At 40.8% G+C, this 20,665-nt stretch overlaps 2 protein-coding genes across 4 annotated transcripts in view; one reads left to right on the forward strand and one right to left on the reverse strand.

Moving 5' to 3' along the window:
- The window catches only part of SYTL5 (synaptotagmin like 5), a 220,990-nt gene that overhangs the window by 98,891 nt on the left and 101,434 nt on the right, over window positions 1–20,665 (reverse strand). The gene's annotated exons all lie outside the window — the stretch shown is intronic.
- On the forward strand, window positions 10,100–11,496 carry LOC137217386 (E2F-associated phosphoprotein-like). Its single transcript, XM_067724153.1, is given in 3 exon segments — window positions 10,100–10,272; window positions 10,397–10,433; window positions 10,435–11,496. Coding segments are annotated over 3 exon segments (867 nt in total). The 5' UTR covers window positions 10,100–10,204; the 3' UTR covers window positions 11,197–11,496.

Consider the following 20,665-nt stretch of genomic DNA (forward strand, 5'->3'; position numbering starts at 1 on the left):
GCAGCCATACAGGGCACTCTTAAGTCCTCACTCTAGGATAAACAACAAGGTCCTACTGTATAGCACAGGGAACTATATTCCACATCCTGTGATAAACCATAATGGAAAAGACTATAAAAAAGAATATATATATATATATATATATATATATGTATAACTTAATCACTCTGCTATACAGTAGAAACTAACACAACATTGTAAATCAGCTGTACTTCAATTTTTTAAAAAACTAAAAGTATAGTGGCCATATGATCCGGCATTCCCATTCCTGGGCATATATCTGGAAAAGATGAAAACTCTAATTTGAAAAGACACATGCACCCCAATGTCTATAGCAGCACTATTTACAATAGGCAAGACATGGAAGCAACCTAAATATCCCTTGACAGATTAATGGATAAAGAAGATGTGATACACACACGCACACACACACACAATGGAATACTACTCAGCCATAAAAAAGAATAATGCCATTGGCAGCAACATGGACGCACCTAGAGATTACCATACTGAGTGAAGTAAGTCAGAAAGACAAATACCATTTGATATCACTTATACATGGAATCTAAAATATGACACAAATGAACTTATTTATGAAACAGAAACAGACTCACAAACATAGAAAACAAACTTATGGTCACCAGAAGGAAAAGAGCCTGGGGGAGGGATAAATTAGGAGTTTGATGTTAGCATATAGAAACTATTGTACTATATATAAAATAGATAAACAATAAGGTCCTACTGTATAGCACAGGGAACTATATTCAATATCCTGTAATAAACCATAATAGAAAAGAAAAAAAGAGTCCTCACTCTCTTGTCCAACTGAACACAAATGACCAGAACCCACAACACATGCTTTTCTAATCCCTTATTTAGAGCTTTATGGCCTTTGTGTCCTTTTTTCATGAGCAACTGGCTCCTGAAATTGAGTGTAAGAGAAGTTCCACACAATTTACTTTTGAAAACCTGTAAAGGCTACAAGTTTTAAAATAACAGGATGAGTTCTCATTTGAAGATTGCAGTTGTATTATTTGGAAGAGCATAACAGACCTTTAAACACCTCAGGGCACAGGAGAAATAAAACACTGCCTAGTCAAAACACTGCCTAGACCTTTAAACACTTCAGGGCACAGGAGAAATAAAACACTGCCTAGAAATAAAACACTGCCTAGTCAAATAAAACACTGCCTAGACCTTTAAACACCTCAGGGCACAGGAGAAATAAAACACCGCCTGTAACAATTCATGCAACAATGATAACGAAACACCGTGATCAAAATGAGTAAAACAAAGAACCATCCTAGACTGAGTCCTATCCCAGCAGGCTGGTGGGCCAAAGAATAAGAAACTGAGAACAGGAGGTATTGCAGGATACTCCAAGAGACTAATTCTCTTCCGGAAATAAATTCTATGATCAGGTGCCTGAAGTTTAACCACTTAGCAGCTCCTTACCTACAGTGGGCGAGACCACTTGGAGAAATTATGGCCATAAAGTCAAACATTTATATTGCATCTTTCTTTGTGTTCTATTCACAGGACTTTATTTAGCAATTGGGTTTCACTGAGCTCCCAGTTCTAGAGTCTGAAAAGACTTGGGACTCTGTATAAATCAGGCCACAGGGAAGCAAGAACTTCAAGGTCCAAACACACCAATTGGGAATTCCTAAGGCAATTGGTGTTAATTGTCCCACATATCCTGAGAGCTAACTCTGAGACTATGGAAAAAGCTGGGGAGAATTCCATAGGCCGGCATCAAATATTAAGCACATCGACTCAAGAAAATGCATAACCTAAAAGTTGAGAATTGTTTTATTTGGCAGGCTTTCTGAGGATTTAAGCCCAGGAGGCAGCCTCTCAGATAGCTCTGAGGGGCTGCTCAGAAGAGGGAAAGGAGGACTCAGGAAATATAGAAGTTTTGCAAAACAAAAAAAAACAAACACACAAACAAAAAACAGGTAGTCGGAACACCAAAAGTTTACCGTTAAGTAAAGTAAACCAACCAAACATCTCAAGTTAATGAATTTAGCGGTTTTCTATGTATGGGAAGATGCAAGAGTCCGGGCTCGTTGAAATCATTCCTTTGATATGCACCTTAGCTACGTAGGGCCAGTATCCAGTTCTTTCCCATCCTGAGTCCCAGCTTACTGGTTTTTCAAATCTCTGAGAAATTGACCTAATTCAATCATATCTAGGATAATTTCACCTTAAATGGACACAACGATTTTCAGACGCTCAAGAAGAAGAGAAAGGATAATGGGAGGGTAACTGCAGCCAGGAAAAGAAAGTGTGCAATTGGAGAATAAGTACCAAGGAGAAAGGGAAGTACAGGGAGCTAGGAGAGAGGAACAGGATGGAAGATGTCTCTTTCCTCTGCTTTACTAGCCCCCACTCACAAAGCAAGGTGGACCTCATTTGGTTCCTGCATTGCTGGTCCAGTCTCAGGAAGGTATCTGAGAAAGGTGAGTTTCTGGGCTGTAAGTATTAGGGGAAACACTGACTGAAACTGCCCACCCTGGCCAGGCACCACAGTAACCATCTGCATGAGTTATTTTACAACAGGAGATCCTGGTAAGGAATACAGAACAAGCCACCACCAACTGGAAGAATTCGGGAAAGGTCAAAAGGAGATGAAAGGAGACGCCAGTCCATATGTCCTACCAACCTCCCAGAATCCTCCTTGCTGGAATTCATCTTGGCTGAGGGATGTGTGCACCACCAGCAAGGACCCTGAGTCAGAATGATTGGCCAAAGACAACCCGGAAACTAAGCCCATCACCATAAAACCCGAGACTGTGAGCCACGTGGCAGAGCAGTTCTCCTGGGTTCCCTTACCCTGCTGCTCTCCACCCAGGCGCCCCTTCCCAATAAAGTCTCTTGCTTCGTCAGCACGTGTGTCTCCTCGGACAATTCTTTCCCGAGTGTTAGACAAGAGCCTACTCTCGGGCCCCGGAAGGGGTCCCCCTTCCTGCAACATAAGCACAGTATCTGTTCATCTCTCTCATCCACATAAGCTAGAAATGCTTCTGGTTCCAAGTAACAGGCTTAAAAAATTGGTTTCATTTCTTCCCCCCACATACAAGAAATCCAGAATTAGGTAGTTGCTTGTATTAGCTCAGCTGCAAAATCAGGTCATTAAGAATTCATTTCATTCTGATGGTGCCCTATCTTCAAGGTATGGCTCATCATTCTTACGTAAAATGGCCAGGCATCTTCAGCAGAGCATCCAAGTTTAAGGCAGGAAGAATAGGGAGGGCGTGTCAGTTACACCTGTATCTTAATAGAAAAGCAAAAATTGATTCAGAATTCCTTCCATCAAGAAGGACTTCCCTAATGAAGTCCTCCTTAGGTTCCCTTGACCAGACACTGTCACAGCATCACCATTAGCTGCAAGGGAGGCTGGGAAAGTGGAACAACTTGGGACTGCAGATCCCTGCCCTCCTGACATTAGATGTGGTAACGTGACTCACACTGGTCCATGAAATGTGATATGTGACTCCAGGTAAAAGCTATAAGAGCAAGTGCATGGTTTATCACAAACCCTCTTCTTTGCATGAAGAATGGCAATGTCCCAAATAGTGTGTACCCTGTAAGTTTGAGTCCTGGTCTGAGGATGCCATGAAAGAGAGTCCCTAGCCATCTTGTTATGGACATGGAGCATGAGATACAAATAAAGCTTCATTGTTATAAGGCACTAAGAATCTGGGGCTGTTCTTACAGCATCATTTCGCGTGCCCTGACTCATAAATGTATAGCCTAGTTCTTCATCTAGCTGGCTTCGATATATTCTTTTATTTCAGCTTTACTGCTGTTCCCCCAGAGTGGCTTTCTCTGATTACCAAATCTACCACAGATTCCCATCTTATTCTAACTCAGAGAACTGTGTTCTTTTTCTTTACAGCACTTACCATAATTTTTAATTGTACATTTATTTGGCTGTTTTTACTGGTTTAATGTCTTGCCAACTCCTCTGTAATCTCCACAAGGGTAAGACTGTATCTGTTTTGTTCAGCTTTGCATTTTATAGCACATAAGCAGTGCTGGGAACATAACAGCTATCATTTAATTGAATGAATAAAAGAGAGCATAAGCAAAAGCTGGTGAGTGACAGAGAAGGAGAAAGGAGGAGGGAAGAAGGGAGAAAGAAAGGGAGTGGGTGGGGGGAGAAAATCTCAGCCATACTAGGTATCACTGGGCATTCCAGTTAATCTCTCTGGGTCTCAGTACTTCAACTTCAAAATGAAGATGGTAATTCCTTTCCTATCTTCCTCCGAGGGTGTTTGTGAGAGCCAGAGGCAATTAAGCATGGTAGTGTGCTTCATGAATTATAGAGACCTTTACAATATGATGCCATTATTATTAAAAAAGAGAATGAGAAGAGAAAAATGTACAATGCTAGATCGGCTAAGAATTCAAATTAAAATTTGCTAAAACTGAAATCAAACACATTTCGAAAAAGTAATATGAGCCTGAGAAAACTACAGAATGTTCTTAATTACTTGGTAAGGATTTTTAGAACTTTTCCCATCTTCCTTAACCTCATTCCTACACTTTTGTTGACAAAGCAAAACTATTGTGATTCTTGAAAACGTTTAAAGTCTAACCATTTCCTCTCTTTGTTCTTACCTGAAAAGAAACAAAGAATACTGGAGATGGATGAAAACGTGTAGTAGAGGTAAATATGGCCCCAAATCAACTGTTAAAAAGTAATGAAGAATACAAAGAGAAAGAATATTATGAAAAAGATATTACTCAGCCATAAAAAAGAATGAAATAATGCCATTTGCAGCAACATGGATGGACCTAGAGATGATCATACTAAGTGAAGTAAGTCAGACAGAGAAAGACAAATGCAATATATCACTTATATGTGAAATCTTAAAAAATGATACCAATCAACTTATTTACAAAACAGAAATAAACTGACCGACATAGAAAACAAACTTATGGCTACCAAAGGGTAAAGGGGGGTAGGGATAAATTAGGAGTTTGGGATTAACAGATACACACTATTATATATAAAATAAACAACAAGGATGTACTGTATAGCATAGGAAACTATATTCATATCTTGTAATAACCTATACTGGAAAAGAATCTGAAAAAGAATAGATACACATATACATGTATAACTGAAGCACTCCACTGTTAATAAATGGAATATTGCCTGCCTTATCAGTAAACAAAGGATGTCACAGTCATCAGCAATTGCAGCCATCAGCCAACGGTGAGCTGTACACTGTACACCCAAAACTAACACATTATAAATCAACTATACTTCAATTTAAAAAAAATACAAAGAAAAAGAAAAAGGAAAAAAGTTGTTGAAGACATTTACTTCCAGCTAACACCAATTCTTTATTTGAGATAAACTCAGGATGCCCTTGTATTTTAAAATATCAGTTTATTCTTTATGTTTCCTTGTTGCTACACAGGTACATGTGTATTAACATGCGAACTGATGACCTATATAGAGTTGAAATCCTAAAGACTGAAGAGATGAACGATCTCAACTGTAGTTGAATGATAGAATATTTTCATTTCTATATTCCAGTGATATACTGAAATCATTTTCTTTCTATCCCATCATCAAAAATGTTCAATGCATTACAAAGACTGCTTGCTTTATCACTGCACAGACACATTCCTTTCAAATCAGGAATTGCTTTCATTAAAATTCCCGTCACTTGTGTGTGGCATTACTTTTCTTCTATTACCCTGTCTAGACCTAATTATCCTGAACACTATTTTGCATCAAATACGCTAGGAATTTTAGAAGAGAAGCAATTAGCTGCCTGGAAGAGGAAGCCACAGAAGCTTCACAAAGCTTCTTTGATTCCTTGACATCTTTACACAATCCTCAATCTCATCTAGCAGAGCACATCAAGGCTCAAGAGAAATAATGAGCAAGCGTGGACTGTACAGAGGTCCAGAGCATAAGGCTCTGAAGTCAGACTCCCTGGGTTCAAATCCTGGCCTTGCCCCTTATTTCCTTGGAGACTTTAAGAAAATTACTTAGCCTCTCTGTCTCAAGACTTAAAGAGACTTAACCTGTGTCTCGAAATATTCCCTGCGTAAAAAAAAAAAATCATAGTAGTTACAACCTCATAGGTTTCTTGGGACCATTAAGTAAGATGATGCTGTCGTGAGCATAAGTAAAGTGTGAAGCACAGCTTGGCACACAGTAGTTGTGGAATAGACCATTCTAGTATGCATCTCCAAATCTGTCTTCTCCATTTCTCTATTAGTGGAATGTTTAGCTAGGCTCATGGCCACTCAGAGTAAAGACTATATTTCCCAGCATGACCTGCAGTTAGTTTTGCCATGAGTCTAAATGTTGGCCAATGTGATGTGATCAGAAATGATACAGGCAACCTCTAGATCATGGCCCTAATGGAAAAGCGGTATCCCTGTCCCTCGAACCCTTCTTCCTTCCCAGAGGCTGGGATGAGAACATAGGGGTGAGCCACCTTGGATGAAGCGCCAAACTCTCAAGATGGTAGAACTACAGAAGACAAGGCACCCAGACCCATGTTATAATGGAGCCACCATTAACAACGTCACAAATCCGCCGAACAGCCCAGACTTTTCCATTAGAGAGCAATGTATTACGTTTCCATCTTGTTTAAGCCATAATTAAAACGTGTCTCTGTCACCCACAGCCAAACTTATTTCCCAAACAAATACAATAAGAACTCTGTAAATATTAGCTCTTTTTATTATTGTACACTTGCAAAGATGCTGCTATCAGGTTTTGCTTCAGCCTCTGCTGCAGTGCCTGCCGGCTAAATTCCTGTCTAAAGCTAGAGTTTCATATTCCTTTAAGAGAGCAAAACCATGGCGACTAACGAAAACTATTGCCCGAACCAGAAACAATGAGACAAAAATCACTTGAAATAATATATGCGGGCAGAATAATGTCACAGCAGCCTGATGCCAATGGTTGCATGCCTCCTACCACTCCTGTCTTTTGTTCACATCCAGAGGCAATGCCGTCAACACTGGGGCTATTTCATATTTGCCTAAGGAAAATCCAGATGTGACCAGACCTCCTTTCCGTACTCTGAATACAAAAATGTGACTTTTCCATTTTGATTGTAGATTCTGTGTGTAGAACCTATTATTAAGAGCTAACCATCATAAGGCTTAGCCACAATAATGACGGGCACTCTGTTTTAAGTATCATGCTCTTAAATGCTGACAGTAACCCATGAGAAAGACATTATGATTCTGATTTTATAGATAAGAAAGTCGAATCTCAGAAAGGAAACTTCACAGGGCTATTAAGTGGTGCAGTCGATTCAGATCCAGAGTTTTATTTTCCCAAATCTGTTCTTTTTCCTACACCAGGCTCCCCTCATTGCCTCTCAATGTATTAAAATATTGTTGCTCAGAAAGAACACTGTATTTATATTAAGGACTGCTATTGCTTTCCTAGTTGTGCAAAGCCAGGCTGAACACAAAGTTCAGCCTCAGTAAACATGAAGGGCTTCTTCTGCCTGCCCTGCTTCTCCCACTAAATGCCACCTGCCCAAGTCGCCTCTTATCACAAAGTCTTTCATGACAAATAATCCCCAACAGAACTGTTCCTCAACAAACACCGCTATAAACTTTATAAAGCTTTTGATTAGTTTTCAAGTCAAAGGCTATTAAAAACAATCAAGACCATCCAAGAATTGGGGAAAAATTTCACTCAGATAGAAAGCTACTTCACAGAACGTAAATAAGGAACAGAATTGAAAGAACGCTTGACTAAATAAAGAAATCTTTGGACTTCCCTGGTGGTACACTGGTAAAGAATCCGCCCTACAATGTAGGGGACGCAGGCTCGATCGCTGGTTGGGGAACTAAGATCCCACATGCCTCGGGGCAACTAAGCCCACACACCACAACTACTAAGCTCATGTGCCTCAACTAGAGAGCTGCGTGCTGCAAACTACAGAGCCCACGTGCCCTGGAGCCTGCGCGCCGCAACTAGAGAACAGAAAACCTGCACGCCACAACTAGAGTAGCCTGCGTGCCGCAACAAAGAGCCTGCATGCTGCAATGAAAGATCCCACATGCCTCAATGAAGATCCTGCATGCCACAACTAAGACCCGACACAGCCAAAAACTAAAAAATAAATAACAAGTCTTTTTTAAAAAGAAAGAAAGAAAACTTGCGATTTGTGTCGATTTAATTGTGTTTAGAAATTGTCTTGGGAATTCCCTGGTGGTCCAGTGGTTAGGACTCTGCACTTTCACTGTCCTGGGCCCGGGTTGAATCCCTGGCCAAGGAACTAAGTTCCTGCAAGCTGCACAGTGCGGCCAAAGAAAGAAAAAAGAAAAGAAAGTGTCTCAAGGAGAGGGGGCACTGTGAAATAGTCATGTCTGCAGATGATACCAAGCACTTTCCGGAAGTAAAACACTTGGCTCATAGGAACATACCAGGAGATCTCTCAAAGCCATGTGAACAGACAGGCAACTGTTTATTATCTATAGTCTTAAAATCATAGCAGAAATTGATCTCATATGTAACTATCAAACCAAGTCTTCCACCTGGGAACACCTTGAAATAAATATCATCTCAATTTCCTGGCCTGACAAGGAACAAGGACGTATTCTACTAATCTGAAACCCAAAGGATACCTTTCTTGAGTATCAAGAACAGTAGAAAACTGCTCATCATCGCTAATTATTAGAGAAATGCAAATCCAAACTGCAGTGAGGCACTAGCTGACACCAGTCAGAAGGACCATCATTAAAAAGTCTACAAATAATAAATGCTGGAGAGGGTATGGAGAAAGGGGACCCTCTAACACTGTTGGTGGGAATGTAAGTTGGTGCAGCCACTATGGAAAACTGTATGGAGGTTCCTCACGAAACTAAAAATAGAGTTGCCATATGATCCAGCCATCCCACTCCTGGGCATATATCCAGACAAAACTATAATTCAAAGAGATACATGCACCCCAATGTTCATAGCAGCACTATTCACAATAGCCAAGACATGGAAACAACCTAAATGTCCATCGACAGACGAATGGATAAAGATGTGGTACATATGTACAATGGAATACTACACAGCCATAAAAAAGAATGAAATAATGCCATTTGCAGCAACATGGATGGACCTAGAGACTATCATACTGATCAAAGTAAGCCAGAAAGAGAAAGACAAATATCATTCGACATCACTTATATGTGGAATCTAAAATATGACACAAATGAACATATCTATGAAACAAAAACAGACTCACAAATGTAGAGAGCAGACTTGTGGTTGCCAAGGGGGAGGAGGATGGGAGAGGGAAGTATGGGGAGTTTGGGGTTAGCAGATGCAAACTATTATATATAGATGGATAAATAACAAGGTCCTACTGTATAGCACAGGGAAGCATATCCTGTGATAAACCATAATGGAAAATACGAAAAAGAATATATATACATGTAGAACTGAGTCACTGTGCTATACGGTGGAAATTAAACACAACACTGTAAATCAACTATACTCCAATAAATTTTTAAAAACCAGGAGAGGGCTTCCCTGGTGGCGCAGTGGTTGAGAGTCCGCCTGCCGATGCAGGGGACATGGGTTCGTGCCCTGGTCTGGGAAGATCCAACGTGCCGCGGAGCTGCTGGGCCCGTGAGCCATGGCCGCTGAGCATGCGCGTCCGGAGCCTGTGCTCCGTAACGGGAGAGGCCACAACAGTGAGAGGCCCGCGAACCCCCCTCCCTCCCAAAAATAATAATGTATAATATCTCTTTAATAATTTTATATTGATTACATGGTGGAATGATAGCACGTTGGATATATTCGTTTAAGTTAAATATAGCATTTAAGCACAGAGTGGGCATAGTAAATAGCACTGGACCAATACTGTGCCATCTTGTCTGAGATGTTAAAAATTAGGATCACTGGGCTTCCCTGGTGGCGCAGTGGTTGGGAGTCCGCCTGCCGATGCAGGGAACGCGGGCTCGTGCCCCGGTCCGGGAAGATCCCACATGCCGCAGAGCAGCTGGGCCCGTGAGCCATGGCCGCTGAGCCTGCGCGTCCAGAGCCTGTGCTCCGCAACGGGAGAGGCCACAACAGTGAGAGGCCCGCGTACCGCAAAAAAAAAAAAACCAGGAGAGAGCAGTGCTGGAGCGCTTTAGGAAAGGGACTTGCGGAGAAAGCAGGTACTCTGCCGACGCCTGTGGACGGTATCGGAGGGGGCAGGCCGCCATGAACCGCCTCCAAGATGACTATGACCCCTGCGCAGTTGAAGAGCCTAGTGACGAGGAGCCGGCTTTGTTCCCCGACCAGGGATCAAACCCGGGCCCCCAGCAGTGGAAGCACGGAGTCCTAACTACTGGACCACCAGGGAATTCCCATGTAGTTAAATGTCTTTAAAGAGGCTTTATATTCCTGTGACAGTTGCCACTGTTCTGAAGATGAGGTGGATGTTCTGAAGATGAGGTGGAACTCCTGACCAGAAACGAAAACTTCTTAGAGAATGTCTTACTGGAGAAAGTGAATCCTCTAGTGAAGATGAATTTGAAAAACAAATGGAAGCCGAATTAAATTCCACCATAAAAACAATGGAGGACAAGTTATCCTCTCTAGAAACAGGGTCTTCCTCAGGAAATGGGAAAGTTGGAACAGCTCCGACAAAGTACTATGACGATATATATTTTGATTCTGATTCTGAGGATGAAGACAAAGCAGCACAGGTGACCGAGAAAAAGAAGAAGAAACAACACAGAATTCCAACAAATGATGAATTGCTATATGATCCTGAAAAAGATGACAGAGATCAGGCCTGGGTTGATACACAGAGAAGCGGCTACCATGGTTTTGGAATACAGCGGCCACGTCAACAACAACAGCCTTTTCCAAATAGTGATGCTGTCTTGAATTGCCCGGCCTGCATGACCACCCTGTGTCTTGATTGCCAAAGGCATGAATCATACAAAACACAGTATAGAGCAATGTTTGTACTGAATTGTTCTATCAACAAAGAAGAGATTCTAAGATACAAAACCCCAGAGAACAGGAAGAAAAGGCGAGGCCATAAGATGATGAGGTCTAACCAAGAAGACGCTGTGGAGCAGGCAGAGACAGATGTGGAAGAAATCTATCACCCAGTCATGTGCACTGAATGTTCCACCGAAGTGGCGGTCTATGACAAGGATGAAGTCTTTCATTTTTTCAACGTTTTAGCAAGCCATTCCTAAATAGCTAAGTTGGCATTTAGTTGCCCAGTACTGTATACAAGGCAAATATGGACAGTTATATTCCTCCTGCCTACTCATCTCAAGTGACATTCTCAGTGGTTATTTGAGGAAGCAGTGTTTTATCTTTATCTTTTTGAAAAAAAAGAAGGTTATCTACCTTCATCCCTCCCCTTCCTTTTTAAAAAAAATTTTTTCCCCAGCTCCGATGGGAGTCGTTATTCATTCTCTTTTTGATAGATATTTGGAAACTGGGGCTTTTTATTCATTAAAGCTCTTTAGAATTAAAATGTTCTGGAGTTACAGGTAAAAAAAAAACAGGAGAAAGTCCTGTTATCCACATGGTAAATTACTCAGAGAGAGAGGATGCGGAGACAGAATCAGTACAATAAGAAGTAGGAAACCTGCATTTGTTTTAAAAAACAAAAAAAAAGGATAAAATACTGGGCTTTTAAAGATTATTGCTATGACAATGAAAGGACAGAATTGACTTGATGGGAGGAAATTGGGCATTCATACACAAAAAAGATAATTTAAAGAGAATATGTTGCCCTTGAAAAATTCTTTAAAACTACTTCTGCTGCTGAATACAGGTTAGTTTTAACTTTTATAAAGAGATAGCTGAAGTTTACTTCTCAACTGTCTCTAAATTGAATTTGTGTAAACTAAATAATTTTAAACGCAGCAAAAAAGGAGTTACATGCACAGCAAAGGCAGTTATCAGTACTTAATTTTTCCCATTTACCTCTTTAGGTGATGCTTATGGGGACTTATATTTCCATAGATAAAGATTATTTCAAAAAACACTTTCAGCAGTTTTCCTACTTATCAGTACATGGTACAAAGAATGTCAAATCACCGTTTCTTTGACATTCATTGAGGATGAATATAAATGTTGTTTTACGTGCTATGATCTTTTTGTTAAATGCTTCACTGAAAATCACCACTGACATTTAATTGCTTTCAGAGTCCATAAAGAGGAAGATGAGATTTGTGCTGAGGAGTAAACGAATCTGATCCGTAAGATGCATGATCTTAATTGCACCCAGTTTCTCAAATTGCTGGTTGTCTCTCAACATTCCTTTTACCCTTTTAGAGCCATAAAACTTCCAAAGGTGAGTTGTTCCCATGGCCACGCAGAGTAAAAACTACATTTAAATATGCAAGCTTCCTTGCAGCTAAGTATGGCCACGGGACTACACTCTGGCCAACAGGATGTCAGCAAGGGCATCGTGAAACTTCTCAGAAATGGCCTTAAGGAAAGGGAAACTGTCTTTTTCTCTGCCCTTGTCCCTTCTCCCTGCTGCCTGGAATTAGGGCAGTATGATGGGAGCTGGAGCAGCCATCTTGGACCATGAAGTGTGACTCAGACTCTTTCCTTGATCAAACTTTAGACAGGCTCCTCTGAGGTCTCTTTTCGACTAGACCTCGTCCTTGGGCCCTGTCTTCAACCTGCAGAGCCCAGATTCAGTAAGAGTCCTACTAAATCAGTTCAGCGAGAATCCCGTGCCCCCCTTGATATCTGACATCACTCTGGCCTGCCTTCAGTAAGAATTCTGTTAAGTCAATTTAGTAAGAATTCCCTTACCATCAATGTCTCCACTTAAGTAATTTTCCATTAATTGACCCCCTCACCCTACTTACTGGCTATATGTCCGCATCTGCTTTTGCTGTATTTGGAGTTGAACCTGATCTCCCTCTCCTACTACCACAGTCTTTGTTTTTACTTTTATTTTTTCATGATAGTCTTGAAATCTATGGCAATAGTCCTGAATAGAGTCTTCCTTACCATTTTAATAAGTGTCAGAATAATTTTTTACTTTAACAGGTGTGTTAGCCCATGTTGAAGAGGGCAGAACAGCCAATTAGAAGGACCCTGGGCCTCGGATGAGCATGAAGCCACCATTACCAGCCCTGGGTTGCTTTCCTCATGACTTCATCAAGGTAAAAGAAGAGAAAAAACCTTCTCTCTTACTTAAGCCACTGTTATTTTGATTTTCTGACGCTCAGAGCTGAACTTACCCTAATTTCCATACCAATAAATAGCATGTATACTGTTACAGAAGTAGAGAAGAATGCAAATCCTGCCTTTAAAATACGAATTGTAGAGAGTCTGGCAAAGATGTAAGTTATTTGTATTTTAAATCAAATTGACATATTCTTTGTGTAAGTTATTGTGAAAGTGGAGACTTTGAAAAATCCAATAAAATATAACTTCGCTTCTGTTAAACTAGAAATTACTTCATCTCCATCTCCTATGCCTTGCACATAATAAGTACTCAATGAATTTTTGCTGAATCTTGGAAATTATTTCCCAAATATAAACTCATACAAATAAATGCTAAAACAACACTAACATCCAATAATAATAGACAATGCGAATAAAAAATCCACTTAAGAGGGAAAACAAATGGCTAACAATCATGTAAAAACACTAATAATCACATAAATGCAAATTAACATAGGACACTATCAAATTAGTAATTTATAACAATAATTCTGATGTTGGCAGTGATATAATGTAACAGTCTGGTGAAGAGGAAATGGACACATTTCTGGAAAACAATTTTTCAATTTAAAGGAAGTATAAATCAAAATATGAATCATAATATAATAAAAAATTAAGACAGAAGATTTAAGAATAAGGATGTCCATGGAAATTAGAAGTTAAAATATTGCACATCTGTGTTATGAAATCTTATCCAGCTAATAAAAATGATGCTTCAAAAGAATTTTGAATGACATCAAAAATGTTCATTAAATAACGTTAAGCAAAGATAGAGGATCCAAACTTACATATATAATGTGGTTCCAATTATGTGAAAATTACATGTACACAAAGAAAAGCAACAGAAAGCAAATTCAACAAAAGTGGAAAATATCTCTGGGAAGAGGGATCTCATGTGAGTTTATAAAGTTCATATTATATGTATTTTCTAATTTTCTATAATAATCATAACTACTTCCATAATGAAAAATGTATCAGAAGATATTAAATATTTCTTTAATTGTGAATTAAGAATTTATAATACAAAAATATTGTAGATATTGATGCCCTTTATAGATCCTAGTGCATTACTGAGTTTAAAAACTTAAAAAATCTCTTGCCATTAGAAGTTTTATCAATTTTAGATATGTGCATGAAATCTTTACCAGTTATGCTTAATTACTCTGCAATGAAATAATGATTAGAAAAATTATTAAATGCATGTCAGCCTAATCTTATTACACAGTTAAATCAATTAAACCTAACTCCTATTACTATAGGAACCTTCAGATAAACTGTTGATATACAACGGTCATATTCCTGAAATCTAAAATGTTAGAGGTGGGCTTCCCTGGTGGCGCAGTGGTTGAGAGTCCGCCTGCCGATGCAGAGGACACAGGTTCATGCCCCGGCCTGGGAAGATCCCACATGCCGCAGAGCGGCTGGGCCCGTGAGCCATGGCCGCTGAGCCTGCGCGTCCGGAGCCTGTGCTCCGCAACGGGAGAGGCCGCGACAGTGAGAGGCCCGTGTACCGCAAAAAAAAGTAATAATAAGAAGAAGAAATTACCAAACTAGAAGTTCACTCTAATAGTTCTCCTGGTGTTTTATGGGGACAGTGAGTCTACGCTCTTGAGAAGGTCAAGCCGATTCTGTTCTTGGTGGTAGTGATAAGATTTGAAAAAACAGCCCCACAGATCAAACAATTGTAGGGTATTAAGATATTGTTTCTGGCACTTGTTGGTCGCCCTTACTTGCCGGGTGAATGGATAATTCTTGAAATCGCTTCAAATCCATTTGAACCAAATATTTAGCTTATCTGCAGGATTCCAAACAGCCAATTTAAATGCACTTTCCCCTTTTGTTTCTCCCTCCTTCTCTTTCTTCCCCCATCCTGCTGTAAAATGATGGAATCAAACCCAAAGACAAAGCCATAAGGTGGATGGCAGTTCCCAGGCTGATCTCTGTGGTCTCTTGATGATACTGACCTCTGGTTTGCTTGGTGGCCCGTCTCAGCTGGGCTAGCTGTGTGGAACGAATCATTATACGCTTGCACTTTGGTTCTCAGTCAGCATAAAGGGTAGAACAACATAAGGAACTCTTGTCAGTTTTTATTGTGTGAGAGCAACGCTTCAGTAAAAGTCGTAATAACTTTGGATAGTGTTATACAGCTTACAGGTCAGAGCTTTCAGTAAATACCAGGCTAAAGAAATGTTTTCTCTTTTGTTCCATTTCTCTGACAGCTATTAGTAAAGCTGTGGGCTTTCAACAGGGTCGGAATGGGTGCAGTTACCGCAGAAGCATCCCAGCACAGAGGAAAAGGAAGCAAAATGGAATGAGAGAATCTCGGCTCTCATCTTTACCAGTTGGGCAAATTATTTAATCTAAGGTTCAGTTGCCACAGCTATACTACATTATAATAGGACATACACCTCAGGGCTGACATGAGGCTTAAATGAGTATCCATTTGTGAATTGAGTAATCCATTCTCCGGCGTGAGGAAGGCTCTGGGGAGTTTGACATCTCTTTTATTCTAGCCCCCCTGAGAGATCAGATATATCACTCAGAAGTTAAAAGTGACCTAAGAGTGGGGTGTGAGCTCTAGAGCCAGACTGTGGGGAATGCAAATCACAGTTCTGCTACTTAATTACTAGCTGTGCGATCTCGGATGAGTTATTTAACTTTGCACTTCAGTTCCCCCACCTATAAATAGGGAAATTAATACTTCTTACCTCATTGGGAAAATGGAGTTGTAATCTGTCCCTTGCAATTGTGCAGAACCTCCTGCTATTTCTTGCTATTTTCTATACCTCCAGATCATTTTGTTGTTCTTCTACAGAGGCAATGAAATACATTGAAGCTGTCCAGCATGTGAGCCACTACAAATTGGGTGAGGTATCAAAATCTCCTAGAGGTGGAAGGACGCCTTGAAATCATCTAACCTCCCAGGCAGAAGCCCATGTTCTACCTCTATTAGCTGACGGCTTCTAGTCCAACTCCATCTTCTCTCTTAGGCTATAAATGTCCTGCTTCTCCCCAAGATGGCTTATCAAGCTTTCAGGTGTATGCAGCTATTCCCAAGGCTAGAACGTACCAAGGTGTTGTTTTCAACACCAAAGGTCAGCAAACCACAGCCCTTGGGCCAAATCCAGCCCACTGCCTGTTTTTATAAATAAAGCTTTATTGGAACACAGCCACATCCACTGGTTTACATATTGCTTCTTTCACCCTGCAAAGGCCGAGTGAAATAGTCACAACAGAGAGCATATGCCCTGTAGAGCCTGAAACATTCTCTATCTGGCCCTTTACAGAAAGTTTGCTGATCCTTGGTTTATACCATAGATAAAGCCTGATCCATGACTGCGAACTATTTTATGTTTATGGATCCAACAAGCATTAAGATTGTGTCCCTGCTCACCTCCATTATTCTAACAATGGATACAGAGTGCTTGGCTCATAGAACACGCTCAACAAATGTTGATTACTCCTGAGTTCTGGGGGTTGTAGGATGCTTTTGGCTGCACGTAACAGAAAATCTGATCCAAACTGCTATAAATAACACTGAAATATATTATATTGCTTAAAGAATAAGGCCAGAAGTGTGGCAGGTTCTAGCATATCAGGATGCTGACAATAATTTTCTGCCAACCTATTGGCTCCGCTTCATCATTGTGCTGGCTTTTATACTCAGCAGCAACCAGGATGACATGGTTCATTGAACCCATCCAGTGAGAAAGGGAACCTTCCATAAATTCAGGCCATATATGTCTGAGTGGGTCATCTTCGGTCTCATGTCCACCACCAGACCAATAATAATTGGCAGAGGAATCCCAGTCAAGGGACCGTCCTAAAAAATTCAAGGGACTGTCCTAAAAAATCCATTGCTGGAGCTGAGCAAAACTGAGTTTTGGGTAGGGATGAAGAAAAGAGAAATGTACGCAGTAAGACAACCAACAGAGTTCACCACTGACACAAGCCCAAGAAGAGGTGCCAAACAGAACATAAGGCCAGATACGTTTTCCTGCATTGCGGCTAAATGGAAATGACAGCCTCTGAGTGACAATACAGCCCACAGATGAACTGCTGAAATGAACAGCTGTAACAGGGAAGAACAAAATCTGACTCCGGGCTGGAACTGTTTCTTCTACTTTAACCTTTGCTCTCTGCTGCTTTTTGTTACTATAATCACCAAAAGGATGTTGTCTATAGCTATTAGCATACATAATGGCCTCCCTTGGGGAACCGTGCCCCTCTGCCTGAATGTTAAACTAAAGTAAAGTGCCTTTGTTCAGCTCACAGGGAAACATTCTGACCCTGCCCACCTGTGAATGGCTCCAAGAAAGAAGAAATAAACACATCCCCTCTCTGAGGCTGGCCAAATCAGGAGATGTTTTGCAAGACATCCTGTCTATGGCCTTTTTACATTACTTCCTCACCTCCTCCCCCTCTCTGTTCTATAAAAGAAACTGGCATCCAGACCCCGATAAGATGGTACTCTGGGACATTAGTCCACCATCTTCTCAGATGCCCAGCTTTCCAAATAAAGTCGTCTTCCTTGCCTCAACACCTCGTCTCCCGATTTATTGGCCTGTTGTGCGGCGAGCAGAGTGAGCTTGGACTCGGTAACATAGTCACTTATAAGTTGAAGATTTCTTATATATAGTCCAATACCACAAAGTAGACATTGAACAGTATTTGTTTTTAGGTGTGAAAAATCAAGTAGGGTAAGAATTTTTTAATGAGATACTATATGGCATATATACTATGTGGCATGTATTCATATTTGTTAGGCTGAGTTCTTCCAAAGTTAGAAAAACCTAAGGAACAAAATGATCAATAAAGATTTTAATTTTGTGGTTCCAAATGGTCGGTATTTTTTTCCATTTGCAATTACTGTTGATAGCTCAATTTTCTTTGCATCAGTTCCTCCCTCTTTCTTCATTGCATTAAAGCCATCAATACATCTAAGTGATTTGTTCTTCACAGAGAATATCTTAAAAACTTACTTTCTAATAGTTGAAACCTGTGTCTAGATATCTCCTACCTCTTTTTCCTTCTTAGTCGGAAGGAGAAGAATAAATATATTTGAGCCTCTTGGATCAACCTAGAACGCTCTGGTAGTTGGCAAATATCTCTTCCCAGCCTACAATTCATGCCTGGAGGTAACTATCAGACTTTTCATGTGCCTTTGGGTGCAAAGCACCTTCAGAAGCACCTAGAGGTCAGTCCCACTGAAACCGAGCAGGACTCTGTGGGGCTCCTGGGCACGGAAAGCCTTTCAAACAGTTGCTAATCAGGGAAGGGAGGGGATGCAGAGACAGTTCAAAGACACAATAGTGCAGCCTTGGGGCAGGGTCCTGGTTCCCCCTCAAGGGATACACATAACAATATCTTTGAGCTCTTCTGCGGAACTAAAACCCCCACCAAATGGAAGATGTTAACTACTTGATGAAGCACTCTTCGTTCCAGAGAAGGTCACAGTTCACGCATCATCACCTGACTCCAGATCATCTCTGGATTGAAGGAACGCAGGCCTTGCACGCACCCTGCTCCTTATCAGCAACCCAGCCCCCCGATTATAAAACTCCTCACAAACCCCCTATCCTCACCCCCTGCATTGGGACACACAGTTCTGAGGGCGTTAGCCCGTAGTGCCCCCCTTTGCAATAAAGCTATTCTTTTCTACCTCACCCCAAACTCTGTCTCCGCGATTTAATTAGGTGTCGGAGTACAGAGGCCAGATTCGGCTTCACCACCTTAATTAATGCCACACACTTCAGTGGCTATACGGACTGTGGAGCACAGTTGGGCAACAGGCCTAAAATGTTGATTCGATACCATTTTTACACTCTTTCATTGTTCTATTTTCCTTATCTCTAAGGACAACCTACTCAAGCAAATAAATATACAAACAAACAAGAGATCCACTGCTTCCCAAACTCCAATGTACTAACTTTCCAGATCAGTTTCTTCTTAGTAATCATCATAATTCTTAAAAATTTTCTTTGGCTTCCACTTCCTTCTGAAACTTACTAGCGGAATCTGAAGGCAAATTTGTGGGTCATGGTAAACAGCTGAAACACAGTTGATCTATACTCGCCAATGTCAACATCCTTTTCCCATTTCAAGGCTGAGCTCAAATGTTAGCTCTTCTGTGAAACCATTCCTTCAATTTCTATCTTATCCTTAATAGCTTACTTATTCCTCCAGACTCCCACAAAATGTCAACCTACACCACTGTAGCGTAGTGAAAACAATGGCTGTAATAGCAAGCACGAATGTTTACAGCTGCAGTAAAATCTGCTACACCATAAATTCTTTGTGTTGATGATTTTGGAGGATATCAAGGAAAATGGACTAAGTTCACTGACTGGTCTGCCAGATCTCCTGCTTGGGCTTTTGAGAAGCTAACTCAGAGATGTAGACACCTGTGCAAGTGATTTCTGAAATGCTCTCAGGAGGAATCTATAAGGGAGTAGGGGAGGCAGGAAAGGGAAGAGAAGGGGGACTAAGGAAGACTGTGATTTTTACCTGAAGGCCAGTCTCAGCATGATCCCATGGGGAGCCCTGAAGCAGAAGTTGCACTGTAGAGTCGGTCTTGCATTCAGGCGAGGGTTTCTGTACCCATCAGCCATTGGCCCGGGGCGGCCCAGTAGGGACAGAAACTCAAGTTTATCTGGCATTTGTGGCTCTCTACTCCTATGGGCAACTCCAGCCACCCAAAGGTAGTCCTCTAAAGAAGGTAGTAGGTGCCAGTGTTTAGAAGTAAAGCACGTGGAAACTGGGAGATGAGAGCACAGATCCAAGAAAGGGGCTCAAAAGGATCGGAGTGGAGCACTGATGGTATTCACAACAACTCATAAATCAAGAGCAACACAAACCAACAATAAGCGTAATGATGTTAGCCAGCGACTATTAAGTGCTTACTGTAGGCCAGCCTTGTTCTAAGCTCTTGGTAATATGAGCTTATTTAATCCTTACAACAGCCTAATGAGGTAGCTAATGTTATTATTTCTGTTTTGTCAAATGAGGAACCTAGATCTATGGAGGCAACTAGTCTAAAGTGACACGAAGACTTCATGGTGTAACTAAGATTTGAATCAACGAACGTAGATGGGTGATTCAACAGCAACGCACTCTAAACCCATGCCACCCACTTTGGCGTGGCTTCTCAGTACAGGAAGCTGTGAAGAGTGGCAGAGCCTTGAGTCATTTGGCCTGGGATCCTGTCTTGGTAGCTCAGAACAAAATGAGACAATGCAGAAAAAAAATGCACGAACTAAATATTAGTCAGTGTTGTTATGAAAGAAGGGAACAAGACATTGCCACTTTCAAAAAAGAATCTATTTTCTATAAAAGTATCTCTTAGATCTGTAAAAAGCCTTTCTTCTGCTATCCTCTAAATGTTTAAAAGAGCCAAGAAATCAACAGCTTTATTCTTGATAGCTCTATTGTATATGACACAATTGTTACAGAGAATAAGGAAAG

Source organism: Pseudorca crassidens, chromosome X, assembly GCF_039906515.1.
Source record: "Pseudorca crassidens isolate mPseCra1 chromosome X, mPseCra1.hap1, whole genome shotgun sequence".
Classification (NCBI taxonomy): domain Eukaryota; kingdom Metazoa; phylum Chordata; class Mammalia; order Artiodactyla; family Delphinidae; genus Pseudorca; species Pseudorca crassidens.